General features: G+C 46.2%; 1 protein-coding gene across 1 annotated transcript; it reads right to left on the bottom strand.

Annotated features, from left to right (window-relative positions):
• Positions 1 to 1,015: 1,015 nt before the first annotated feature.
• Positions 1,016 to 12,493, bottom strand: LOC112232709 (voltage-dependent L-type calcium channel subunit beta-3). Its single transcript, XM_024399904.1, has 14 exons — positions 12,056 to 12,493; positions 11,791 to 11,910; positions 10,804 to 10,926; positions 10,417 to 10,538; positions 10,116 to 10,165; positions 8,987 to 9,006; positions 8,029 to 8,109; positions 5,141 to 5,199; positions 4,880 to 4,980; positions 4,234 to 4,385; positions 3,483 to 3,578; positions 3,146 to 3,316; positions 2,861 to 2,916; positions 1,016 to 1,189 (listed from the first exon to the last, which is right to left on the bottom strand). Exons 1-13 carry the CDS (start codon positions 12,491 to 12,493, stop codon positions 2,887 to 2,889), a joined length of 1,563 nt encoding a protein of 520 aa, XP_024255672.1. The 3' UTR covers positions 1,016 to 1,189; positions 2,861 to 2,886.
• Between the last annotated feature and the right edge of the window lie 428 nt (positions 12,494 to 12,921).

Below are 12,921 nucleotides of genomic sequence, written 5' to 3'. Positions count from 1 at the left end.
GGAAGCATCATTTATAGGCTACTCACCACTGGAGTACTGGGACTTTAACTGAATTAATTATCAGAACTTTAACTGAACTAATTATCAGAACTTTAACTGATCTTGTTATAAGAAGTGCTAATCAACTGCTCAAATAGCCTACATTAAGTGTGATGTAGTGTCTGAGGAAACAGATCAGACGGGATCCTGCCAGTAGGAGGAGAGCTACAGTAAAGTCCTGTACTGTAGGCTGCACAGTGTTACATTCTGGACAGTCTGGAATTGGTTTTAGTGTTTGTGTGTTGCCTAAAAGTTTAAAACTTCCCTACAAATGGTTAACGTATCTCCTCAAGTACTGATGATCTTTTTGGTCATTAAAAAATGTATATATACATTTCAGGCAGACAAGCAAAAGTGCCTGGTCTGACTCCTCCTATCTCGGTCCCTGTCTGCGATCTGATTGGTGGATTCAATGGCAAAACTACTCTGATCTTCTGTAGATCCATAATGTTGATACATGATAAATATACATTAGAGTTGTAGATGACAGTGTGCAAGTTTGTGCTTTGATAATGTGCTTTGATGTGCTCTGATTCATATATGTTTGATTCCTCTGTGTCACTATATAACACCTACAAAAAACAGTTAGCTACGGAAACACAATAGAAAACAGACCAGGGAAAAAAACAAGTTATCAAGCAAGCGAAAGCGAGCAATATATGCCGTTAAGAGATCAATGGAACGCAGACCGCGGGGAAACAGCAAGGATACCATCTAAAAATCAGATTATACAAAGTGGATATTCTTCAAATCTGTCAAGATCTTTGTGTTCTAACAGGCCCACAATGTGGTTGCTACTGTTTTCGCTGCATAATATTTAGAAATAGTCCTTTTCGTGATTATAAAAAAGTCTGTTAAATGCTAATTTCTGTTCGTAGAAGCTGGTAGCGTAGCTAGCATATAGAAATCGGTGGTGGTACTTGAAGCCGTTTTTAAGTGTAAATCAGTTGATTAGTGATGATGACATGAACCTGTATTGGGGTTGACATCCATACAAGCATTTTAATCCGATTTTCACTCCAAAATAGTGTCAAATACACATATAAACAATAGCCTAAATGTAGGCTAATTTTTATGGAGGGCAATGAGGAGATTCTGAATGGCGTTGACATGGGATTCCGGTCGAGTTGGATTGGTCTCTTTACCACATCTATAAAGAAAGAGAAAGGTAAGGTCATTACATAGTGTGTACCAGCCCAGGTGCCTGAACACATGTGAATACAATGGTGACCACTCTGCCCAGTGGGCCCTAATTCCAGCAAATACTCAGTCAAATCTTTAAATCCTGATTTACAGATAACTGTAGTGACGGAAGACACTGTGACCTATGCCACACTATGCTACAGTCACTAATAAGCATTACATTACACTTGTTGTTTCAGCATGTGAACTGAACCAACCCATCTGTGTCTGGAGACAGTTTGGGTTGTACCTACACTACTGTTCAAAAGTTTGGGGTCACTTAGAAATGTTCTTGTTTTTGAAAGAAAAGCAATTTTGTCCATTAAAATAACATGAAAATGATCCGAAATACAGTGTCGACATTGTTAATGTTGTAAACGACTATTGTAGCTGGAGAAGGCTGATTTTTAAAAATGGAATATCTACATAGGCGTTACAGAGGCCCATGTACTTGTCCTCCTCTACTTGTCCTCTACTTGTCCTCTTGCTCAGTTGTGCACCGGGGCCTCCCACTCCTCTTTCTATTCTGGTTAGAGACAGTTTGCGTTCTGTTCTGTGAAGGGAGTAGTACACAGCGCTGTACGAGATCTTCAGTTTCTTGCCAATTTCTCGCATGGAGTAGCCTTAATTTCTCAGAACAAGAATAGACTGAAGAGTTTCAGAAGAATGTTCTTTGTTTCTGGCCATTTTGAGCCTGTAATTGAACCCACAAATGTTGATGCTCCAGATACTCAGCTAGTCTAAAGAAGGCCAGTTTTATTGCTTCTTTAATCAGAACAACAGTTTTCAGCTGTGCTAACATAATTGCAAAAGGGTTTTCTAATGATAAATTAGCCTTTTAAAATGATAAACTTGGATTCGCTAACACAACGTGCCATAGCAACACAGGAGTGATATTTGGTGATAATGGGCCTCTGTACTCCTATGTAGATATTCCATAAAATATCTGGCATTTCCAGCTACAATAGTCATTTACAACATTAACAATGTCTACACTGTATTTCTGATCAATTTCATGTTATTTTAATGTATGAAAAAATGTGCTTTTCTTTCAAAAACAAGGACATTTCTAAGTGACCCCAGACTGTTGAACAGTGGTGTAACTGTTTAGGTGGTACCGCTAAGTGGTTTTGAGTGCTGCTAGGGAGGGTTCGGGTGGGTTCGGGTGGGGGTGTAAGGGTAGTGTTTTGCCCAGGACAAGATGACGGTCCGGTTCCAGTGACGAGACGCATCACGCCACGCTGGGAGTTGTCAAGGCACTCTGCGAGTACTCTCCAGCAGGGGGCAGCGTGGAGGTGGGGGTCCGTCTTCGTTAGGGGGTGTTCTCCTTTTCCTCCTCCTCTTCCTTGTCATGCTCCTCTCTCTCTCTCGCTCTCTCTCAGATACAAGCTGCCCTGCCCCCCTGTTGCCCTCCTTCCCTCTCTCCAGGATAGAGAGGGGCTGGCCTGTGGAGATGGTGCCTATCCAGACAGGAATTCCTTGCCAACCCCTGGTCCCCCTGTGACCCCCGGTGACCTCTAAATTCTGACCCCTTACATCTGACCCACAGCAGTGGCTGTTCCTTTTAGAATCAAATAGAGTAGAATAGAATAGAACAGAGAAAAGGGTTAGGGAGGGATAGTGAGGGGGTCCTACTCACCCAGACATGTGGTAGCTAGGGAGTGATCATTCTATTAACTCTTGAGTCTCGGAGAACTGCAAACACAGAAAGACAAGGATGAATGAGAGAATAGCTAACAGCAGAATGACAACAGGTCCAGGAACAGATTATTTAGTGGCGTTCAAGTACTTATTTTTTTTCCCGTTACAGTCGCTCTGCACAATTGACAATCTCAGGAAGCGCATTAATAAGATGCACAGCACAACGGCAAACAACACAACCTGGAACTATTGGTCATCACACACCACGCTGAGAGGAGCTCACCTGTTGGCTGGAGTTAGCGGAGGGCGGGGTGACCTCGCTCTGGTCCAACAGGGGGTTGAGGGGGGCGGAGCAGGGCAGGTGAGTGGCACGCCAGTAGATGTCCAGGTATTCTGCTAGGTGTTCACATGCATCCTCCAGCTGGTTCTCATCCAGGATCACATCAAACATCTCCTGAGAGATGAGATGTTAACACAATGTCAAAAACTAAATGGTAAGCCTCAAGGGAATGCTATTAACACCCCTATCAGCTGAGTGTAAACCTACCGTTATGCTGGACAGACAGAGTAACGTAGATTGTTGTACAAATAAAAGTATTAGTATTATTTTCATTACATACGGGTGGACACTGTGCTAGTTTGTCCCCTGCCATCATCTGTACATTGAGGTGTTTACTTTGAGATTTCCCCCGAGATTTAATGAGCCTCTGAAGAACCTGGGAGAGAAGAGAAAATAATGAACTTGCTGGCTGACTTGCTGGCTGGCTGACTGACTAACTGGCTGGCTGAATGACTGACTGGCTGGCTGGCTGGCTGAATGACTAACTGATTGACTGACTGACTGGCTGGCTGAATGACTGGCTAGCAGGCTGGCTGACTAACTGGCTGGCTTAATGACTGACTGGCTGGCTGACTAACTGCCTGGCTGGCTGAATGACTGGCTGGATGGATGGATAACTGGCTGACTGGCTGGCTGACTAACTGGCTGGCCGGCTGAATGACTGACTGGCTGGCTGGCTGACTGACTACATGGCTGGCTGGCTGGCAGACTGACTGACTGGCTGGCTCACTGACTGACTGACTGACTGACTGACTGACTGGCTGAATGACTGACTGGCTGACTGACTGGCTGAATGACTGACTAACTGGTTAGCTGACTGACTGGCTGACTGACTAACTGGCTGACTGGCTGGCTCGCTAACTGACTAACTGGCTTGCTCGCTAACTGACTAACTGGCTGGCTGACTGGCTGGCTAACTGACTAACTGGCTGACTGGCTGACTGACTAACTAGCTGGCTGGCTCGCTGACTGACTAACTGGCTGGCTGACTGACTGGCTGTCTCGCTGACTGACTAACTGGCAGTCCTTACCTTTGGAGAGGACACCTTAACGTAAATGATGATAGGAGCCAGGGATGTTTTGAGGAGCTGTGCTGGGTGGTTGATAGTGTCTGCGTCCAGAACTACGAGCTGTAGAGTCTTAGCCAGCTCAAAAATCCTCTCAATCTCACTCTGGACCTCAGCTACCACCCCAACACACAGAGAAACAGAGAGAGAGAGAGGGCTGAGTACAGAGAAAGTGTGATCTGTCCTGAGTCATATACAGATGTTGGAACTTAATTCGAGACAGTTTGCTACAGCAGGAAAATAATACTAAAGCAACAGGAAATGTGAATTATTATGTGGATTATAATTTATGGCCCTTTTTCTAGGGGTTAATGAATTTTTCATAAGGAAAAATCAAGCCTGAAAAATCTAAGTGGAAATTACAAACTTCAGAAGCCTTTTTAAATCTCAAATACACTACAAGTTTTATATTTCCTTATTACACTAAAGTTCTGCAACAGTGTGATCAAATTAAGATTCTACACCTGTAGTACATCTATCAACATAACAGTCTAAACCATGTACTCAGGACTGACAGAGGGTTATTACACACCCTAAATGAAGATGAAAAACAAACAAATGTCTACATTAAAGATGATGAGTGCTGCAGGACAAGTCCTCCTGTACTTACCAAGACTGGAGCGTGTGTTGGACCTCTCCATGATAGCCTTCTTGTTCAATACAGACCTTTTGGCCAATGACAGATCAGCAGTCACCCGCGTGATAGAGATTCTAAAAACATAGATAGTTAGATGGATGGATTCCATTTTTTTTTTGACAATATAAGAATACAATTCCAGCCAGACAAGCGGATACACTGCATTCAAAATCATAAAGGATTTTTACAAAACAGTTATAACACTTATTCCATAGTAGTTCTGGCTGTACCCACCTTCCATCAAACCTGTGTTTCAGGAAGTCAAACAGGGCCTTCTGCATCATGTCTGTTACCTGGGAGACAGAGGGGAGTGTGATGATTGGTTAGGAACAGAGAGAACACTGATCCCTGTGTTGAATCTCTCTCTCTCCGTCTCTCCATCTCTCTCTCTCTCTCTCTCTCTCTCTCTCCTCTCTCTCTCTCACCCCCCTCTCTCTCTCTAGCTTCTCCTCTCCCTGTCTCCACCTGTCTCCCCTGCTTCCTCCCTCTCTGAAAGGGAAGGAACACAAATCTGTATGGTGTATTAAATAAGGACAGAACTTCGTGTGTGGCCTGTTTTTGTGACCATTAGGAAGTAGAAAACATGGATCTGAGTGTTCCTTCCTTTTCATCTGCAGACATGTTAGTCTGACTGGCTGTGGAGCTTAGAGAGAGATGTTAGTCTGACTGGCTGTGGAGCTTAGAGAGACATGTTAGTCTGACAGGCTGTGGAGCTTAGAGAGACATGTTAGTCTGACAGGCTGTGGAGCTTAGAGAGAGATGTTAGTCTGACTGGCTGTGGAGCTTAGAGAGAAATGTTAGTCTGACTGGCTGTGGAGCTTAGAGAGAAATGTTAGTCTGACTGGCTGTGGAGCTTAGAGAGAGATGTTAGTCTGACTGGCTGTGGAGCTTAGAGAGAGATGTTAGTCTGACTGGCTGTGGAGCTTAGAGAGAAATGTTAGTCTGACTGGCTGTGGAGCTTAGAGAGAAATGTTAGTCTGACTGGCTGTGGAGCTTAGAGAGAGATGTTAGTCTGACTGGCTGTGGAGCTTAGAGAGACATGTTAGTCTGACTGGCTGTGGAGCTTAGAGAGAAATGTTAGTCTGACTGGCTGTGGAGCTTAGAGAGAGATGTTAGTCTGACTGGCTGTGGAGCTTAGAGAGAGATGTTAGTCTGACTGGCTGTGGAGCTTAGAGAGACATGTTAGTCTGACAGGCTGTGGAGCTTAGAGAGAGATGTTAGTCTGACTGGCTGTGGAGCTTAGAGAGAAATGTTAGTCTGACTGGTTGTGGAGCTTAGAGAGATGTTAGTCTGATGTGGAGCTTAGAGAGATGTTAGTCTGACAGGCTGTGGAGCTTAGAGAGAGATGTTAGTCTGACTGGCTGTGGAGCTTAGAGAGACATGTTAGTCTGACTGGCTGTGGAGCTTAGAGAGACATGTTAGTCTGACAGGCTGTGGAGCTTAGAGAGAGATGTTAGTCTGACTGGCTGTGGAGCTTAGAGAGACATGTTAGTCTGACTGGCTATGGAGCTTAGAGAGACATGTTAGTCTGACAGGCTGTGGAGCTTAGAGAGAGATGTTAGTCTGACTGGCTGTGGAGCTTAGAGAGAGATGTTAGTCTGACTGGCTGTGGAGCTTAGAGAGACATGTTAGTCTGACAGGCTGTGGAGCTTAGAGAGAGATGTTAGTCTGACTGGCTGTGGAGCTTAGAGAGAGATGTTAGTCTGACTGGCTGTGGAGCTTAGAGAGAAATGTTAGTCTGACAGGCTGTGGAGCTTAGAGAGAGATGTTAGTCTGACTGGCTGTGGAGCTTAGAGAGAGATGTTAGTCTGACTGGCTGTGGAGCTTAGAGAGAAATGTTAGTCTGACAGGCTGTGGAGCTTAGAGAGAAATGTTAGTCTGACAGGCTGTGGAGCTTAGAGAGAAATGTTAGTCTGACAGGCTGTGGAGCTTAGAGAGAGATGTTAGTCTGACAGGCTGTGGAGCTTAGAGAGAGATGTTAGTCTGACAGGCTGTGGAGCTTAGAGAGAGATGTTAGTCTGACTGGCTGTGGAGCTTAGAGAGAAATGTTAGTCTGACAGGCTGTGGAGCTTAGAGAGAAATGTTAGTCTGACTGGCTGTGGAGCTTAGAGAGAGATGTTAGTCTGACTGGCTGTGGAGCTTAGAGAGAAATGTTAGTCTGACAGGCTGTGGAGCTTAGAGAGAAATGTTAGTCTGACAGGCTGTGGAGCTTAGAGAGAAATGTTAGTCTGACTGGTTGTGGAGCTTAGAGAGACATGTTCATCTGACTGGCTGTAGAGCTTAGAGAGAGATGTTAGTCTGACTGGCTGTGGCAGTGGAGCTTAGAAAGAGATGGAAAATGAATGTCTTGTGAAATAGGGGATACAACCAAGCACTCCTCCTGCTTCTGCTCTCCTGCTGTCTATGGGAGAGAGTGAGAGAGAAAGAGAGAGTGAGAGAGTCAGAGAGAGGTTGATGTATGCCTCTGGAGCATCCACAAAACACATTTCACCAGAGAAATGCATAAATATTTCATAGACACACAAAACAAACTGCTTGTCTCTCAGTCTGCATCCACACAGGAGAGAGAGAGAAAATGTTGAAGCATGGAGAGATTTGATTAAATTATAAGCCTTATTGTTCTGCAGATTTGTTTGTTGGGCTAAGAAGCTCAATACAGTCACATTGATGACAGTATCATCTTATATCCCATTCCTGACATAACCTACACATCATCTACTCTATATATTGTGCATATACATCAGGCTGGGATTGTGAGTGGGCCGTACATATTCTTACTGTATCATAATGTAGTGTCATTTTGGCTCCCGAGTGGAGCAGTGATCTAAGGCACTGCATCTCAGTGATTGAGGTGTCACTACAGACACCCTGGTTCGAATCCAGGCTGTATCACAACTGGCCGTGATTGGGAGTCCCATAGGTTCTGGGCACAATTGGCCCAGTGTCGTCCGAGTTTGGCCAGTGTAGGCTGTCATTGTAAATAAGAATTTGTTATTAACTGACTTGCCTAGTTAAATTAAATTAAATAAAAAATCTTAATGGGCCAATAAAATCTTAAAGCTTAATGGGCCAAGGAAGGTGTGGTGCGTGTGTGTGTGTGTGTGTATCGACCAGCCTCTCACCTCATAGCCTTTCAGTGACGGCCCCACCAACACCACCGGCCTCATGGAAGGAACAACATCATAGGGTGGGAGATGCTCTGTCTGCAGGGGAGACACACACTGGGCTTAAAAACGGGCCAACACCCACTGGGCTTAAAACGGGCTAATACACACTGGGCTTGGAACGGGCCAACACACACTGGGCTTAAAACGGGCTAATACACACTGGGCTTGGAACGGGCCAACACACACTGGGCTTGGAACGGGCCAACACACACTGGGCTTGGAACGGGCCAACACACACTGGGCTTGAAACGGGCCAACACACACTGGGCTTGGAACGGGCCAACACACACTGGGCTTGAAACGGGCCAACACACACTGGGCTTGGAACGGGCCAACACACACTGGGCTTGGAACGGGCCAACACACACTGGGCTTGAAACGGGCCAACACACACTGGGCTTGGAACGGGCCAACACACACTGGGCTTGAAACGGGCCAACACACACTGGGCTTGAAACGGGCCAACACACACTGGGCTTGGAACGGGCCAACACACACTGGGCTTGGAACGGGCCAACACACACTGGGCTTGGAACGGGCCAACACACACTGGGCTTGGAACGGGCCAACACACACTGGGCTTGAAACGGGCCAACACACACTGGGCTTGAAACGGGCCAACACACACTGGGCTTGGAACGGGCCAACACACACTGGGCTTGGAACGGGCCAACACACACTTTGGAGCATAACTAGAACCCTGAGTTTTACTACGTTTTTAGTAAGGCCCTGGTCAGATCATGTATTAGGGGTAACTCTGGGCCCTAAGCGTAACCCTCCAGTAATTGAGATTAGAATCTACCAGTGTCATCAACTAAGAGCAAAACAGTTCGTAGTAGAGAGTATGTTATGACACAGCTATTCTTAATTCTAGCTCTGATACATAGTAGAATCATCTGCATTACAAACATACCTGCTTCTGCTTCTGTTTGGCTTGTAAAAACAAGAGAAAACACATTTAGCATGAAAGCTAAGAGCAGATGGTGTAGTGTCTGAAGACAGGATATCCTGTAGCAACCTTCCAGACCCTTTCGTATTCATCCAGTAAAACGCAACAACACTGTCAGGGTTGGAATCAGATTTTCAGCATCCTTCCTGAATTGACTCAATTGAAATGGAGTTGACCTCAACTCTGAATGCTGTGCATTTGGTTGATTGCTCTGAGTTTTAGTCTGGGTTTCTGTAAAGCACTTTGTGACAACTGCTGATGTAAATAGAGCTCTATATAATAAATACGATTGATTGAATGATTATGGATAAACATGCTTTGCTACATAATGAATTGATTCTGGTATGAGGGAGAAGGAGGAGGTCAGTCACCCAACAGCAGTCACTCACCTGCACTAGGTGGTGTGGTCAGTCACCCAACAGCAGTCACTCACCTGCACTAGGTGGTGTGGTCAGTCACCCAACAGCTGTCACTCACCTGCACTAGGTGGTGTGGTCAGTCACCCAACAGCTGTCACTCACCTGCACTAGGTGGTGTGGTCAGTCACCCAACAGCTGTCACTCACCTGCACTAGGTGGTGTGGTCAGTCACCCAACAGCTGTCACTCACCTGCACTAGGTGGTGTGGTCAGTCACCCAACAGCAGTCACTCACCTGCACTAGGTGGTGTGGTCAGTCACCCAACAGCAGTCACTCACCTGCACTAGGTGGTGTGGTCAGTCACCCAACAGCAGTCACTCACCTGCACTAGGTGGTGTGGTCAGTCACCCAACAGCAGTCACTCACCTGCACTAGGTGGTGTGGTCAGTCACCCAACAGCAGTCACTCACCTGCACTAGGTGGTGTGGTCAGTCACCCAACAGCAGTCACTCACCTGCACTAGGTGGTGTGGTCAGTCACCCAACAGCAGTCACTCACCTGCACTAGGTGGTGTGGTCAGTCACCCAACAGCAGTCACTCACCTGCACTAGGTGGTGTGGTCAGTCACCCAACAGCAGTCACTCACCTGCACTAGGTGGTGTGGTCAGTCACCCAACAGCTGTCACTCACCTGCACTAGGTGGTGTGGTCAGTCACCCAACAGCAGTCACTCACCTGCACTAGGTGGTGTGGATCTCCAACCCGACGACGAGTTCGCCGCTTTCCTGTAGGACAACAACATGGTGCCGATGAGCAAGACGAGGATTCAAGGACTATACAAGTACCTTACCTCTCCTTGAATCATCTCCTTGAACCCTCCCCTTGCATCCTTATGATACTCAAGGAATCGTTTAAAAGTCCTTGTTGAAGTTTTGAGGAGGCAGGGAGAGGATTGTAGAAGACGACACAGGGAATAGAGGAAAGACTACTGAGAAAGAGACTCGGGATGTAGCAGGGAGAGACGATGAACCCTGACCTTTGGGCCTGTTTCTGTTCCTGTTTGATCCGCATGGCCTCCAGTTTCACCGGGCTGGGGATGAAAGTTATGTCTGCCCCTTCCTTCACCAGCCGACCAATCCACCAGTCATTGCTGTATTTCTGCAAAGAGACAAAAATGGATTCCAGTCAAGTCCAAATGAAACTGTTGTCACTGCTGTTTCGACAGTATGGCAGCAGTGGTAGTAACCGCCGTGATAGAGATGCCTGTGGTTGTCATGGCCATACATATTGTGAATGTGTAAGGACTGGGTTCCAATAGCTACTGTTTAAGATAACTGCAACAACTAAAGAAATGTCATTCTAGTGGTGATGGTGAGGACGTGATAGTGATTGTTGATAATGACGCCTACTGAACTCCTCTCACCTCTTTTATGTGTAGAAAGTCTTTGGTTTCAAAGTTGATAGCAGCACCTTGGACAGGACAGTCAGCATCTAGAGCACCACAGTAGCTCACGTTGGTCTTCACTGCAAATGCTACGGGTTTTGACTGGGGAGGACAGACAGATATATAAAACAGTGTTTACGAAAGGATGCATTGACCTGACAATATCCCATCCAATGGTGGACTTTCCTTGGGTCTCTTCTTGGCTCTCTGGACCTGACTAAACACTGCTTTATTTTTATATTCAACCTTTATTTTACCAGGTAAATTGCCTGAGAACAAGTTCACATTTACAGATGTAGGATCTTAATCTGATCACTCTTTTGTTGCTGAGAATTGTCCGGCGCAAACTTGTAATGTATTCAAGGTTTTAAAAGGCTTCAAAAGTTAGTAATTTCCCATTTAAAATGTCCAACACTCATTATAATCCACATAATAATTCACAGTTCCTGTTGCTGCAGGATTATTTTCCTGCTGTAGCAAACTGGCTCAAATTAAGATCCTACATCTGTTCGACCTGAGGAATAGTTGCAGGGGAGAAAAGAGGTTGAAGAAGTGTTGCTCACCTTAGCTCTCTCCATCTACAGTTTGGCCTGATTAAACTCCTGTTTACGTAAACAAGCTAATTAACTAACTAAACTCCTGACTCTACTAACCCTGGCTCTCTAGGCCTGACTATCGAGTGAAGGAGAGGTTGCCTTCTTTGTCTCTCTCTCTCAGCTGCAGTTGTGTCTGGCACTCGACTTCAAACCAGACTTATTCCTGACTAAGGGCTCGATTAAATTCATAGCGCTGATGATCAGCACTCTAGTGCGATTTAAACGTAAACGTAAAGTCCAGATTGAGCTGAGATACTGTAGGTAGCGTTTACTGTGAGTGTAGTCTCTGCGAATGCGAGAACATTGCCTTTACATTTCTAGCATGTTGGCTCTCTCCAACTGACTAGGGGTTAGAAGCCAGGTTACCTACCTTGGCTCTCTCCAGCTGCAGTTGGGCCTGGCGCTCGGCTTCTAGCCGAGACGCCTCCGGGTCGTCCTCCAGGGACACGTCGGAATCTGAGGGTCTACTAGTGTAGGAATCAGCTGAACCCTAGAGAGAGAGAGAGAGAGAGAACAGAGAACAGAGAACAGAACAGAAGGTTTACAAAGAAATTATGCTAGACTCCATGTTTTCAAATTATCCACCAAGATGATATCAGTCTAAATAACTTGCTACTTGATCTAAAAACACCTACTAAGGCCAAATCCAAGCTCTCAAAGTAGCCCATTGCGTCACTGAGTTGATAACCTGTCTGGCCTGGATCTGGACCCATGTGACCTGTCTGGCCTGGCCCTGGACCCATGTGACCTGTCTGGACTGGCCCTGGACCCATGTGACCTATCTGGCCTTGCCCTGGACCCATGTGACCTGTCTGGCCTTGCCCTGGACCCATGTGACCTGTCTGGCCTGGCCCTGGATCCATGTAACCTGTCTGGCCTTGCCCTGGACCCATGTGACCTGTCTGGCCTGGCCCTGGACCCATGTGACCTTTCTGGTCTGGCCCTGGACCCATGTGACCTGTCTGGCCTGGCCCTGGACCCATGTGACCTTTCTGGTCTGGCTCTGGACCCATGTGACCTGTCTGGCCTTGCCCTGGACCCATGTGACCTGTCTGGCCTTGCCCTGGACCCATGTGACCTGCGTAGCTACGACTGCCAGTTCCAGTTCATGTTAAGTTCCTGTAGTGCTTTCCAATGCAGTCGTGTCTGAGGAGCGTGTGTGTGAGGTGAAGACTGCAACAACATACATCTACTAATGTTCCTCTGTCTATAAACAGTGAGACAGTATTATCAGGTTTGTATCACCCACCAACAGTCAGTCACCACACAATGTGCTGCTCTTAGATGGTGCATAGATGGTGTGATGGTGCATAGATGGTGTGATGGTGCATAGATGGTGTGGTGTGTCCTTTGTTCCGTTTTCTTGTGTATTTATTGGTGTGTTTTCTATTGGTTGGTGTAATAACGTTTCGCTATGGGGGAGTAATAAAGTACTATCTTATCTCAGCCATAACTTTGGAGACATGAACAGGATAACCAGGGTAGGTATCAAGTTAAGCCA

Source organism: Oncorhynchus tshawytscha, linkage group LG16 (genome assembly GCF_018296145.1).
Source record: "Oncorhynchus tshawytscha isolate Ot180627B linkage group LG16, Otsh_v2.0, whole genome shotgun sequence".
Lineage (NCBI taxonomy): Eukaryota > Metazoa > Chordata > Actinopteri > Salmoniformes > Salmonidae > Oncorhynchus > Oncorhynchus tshawytscha.
This window is presented reverse-complemented; position numbering and strand designations above follow the sequence as displayed.

Excerpts from the sequence above, each read along its gene's own strand:
- LOC112232709 (XM_024399904.1), bottom strand. The coding sequence starts at position 12,493 with ATGGGTCCAGGGCAAGGCCAGACAGGTCACATGGGTCCAGGGCAAGGC. Across the intron at positions 3,579-4,233 it reads TTAAGGTGTCCTCTCCAAAG|GTTCTTCAGAGGCTCATTAA; the intron begins GTAAGGACTGCC and ends CTTCTCTCCCAG. Across the intron at positions 3,317-3,482 it reads AACTAGCACAGTGTCCACCC|GAGATGTTTGATGTGATCCT; the intron begins GTATGTAATGAA and ends CTCATCTCTCAG.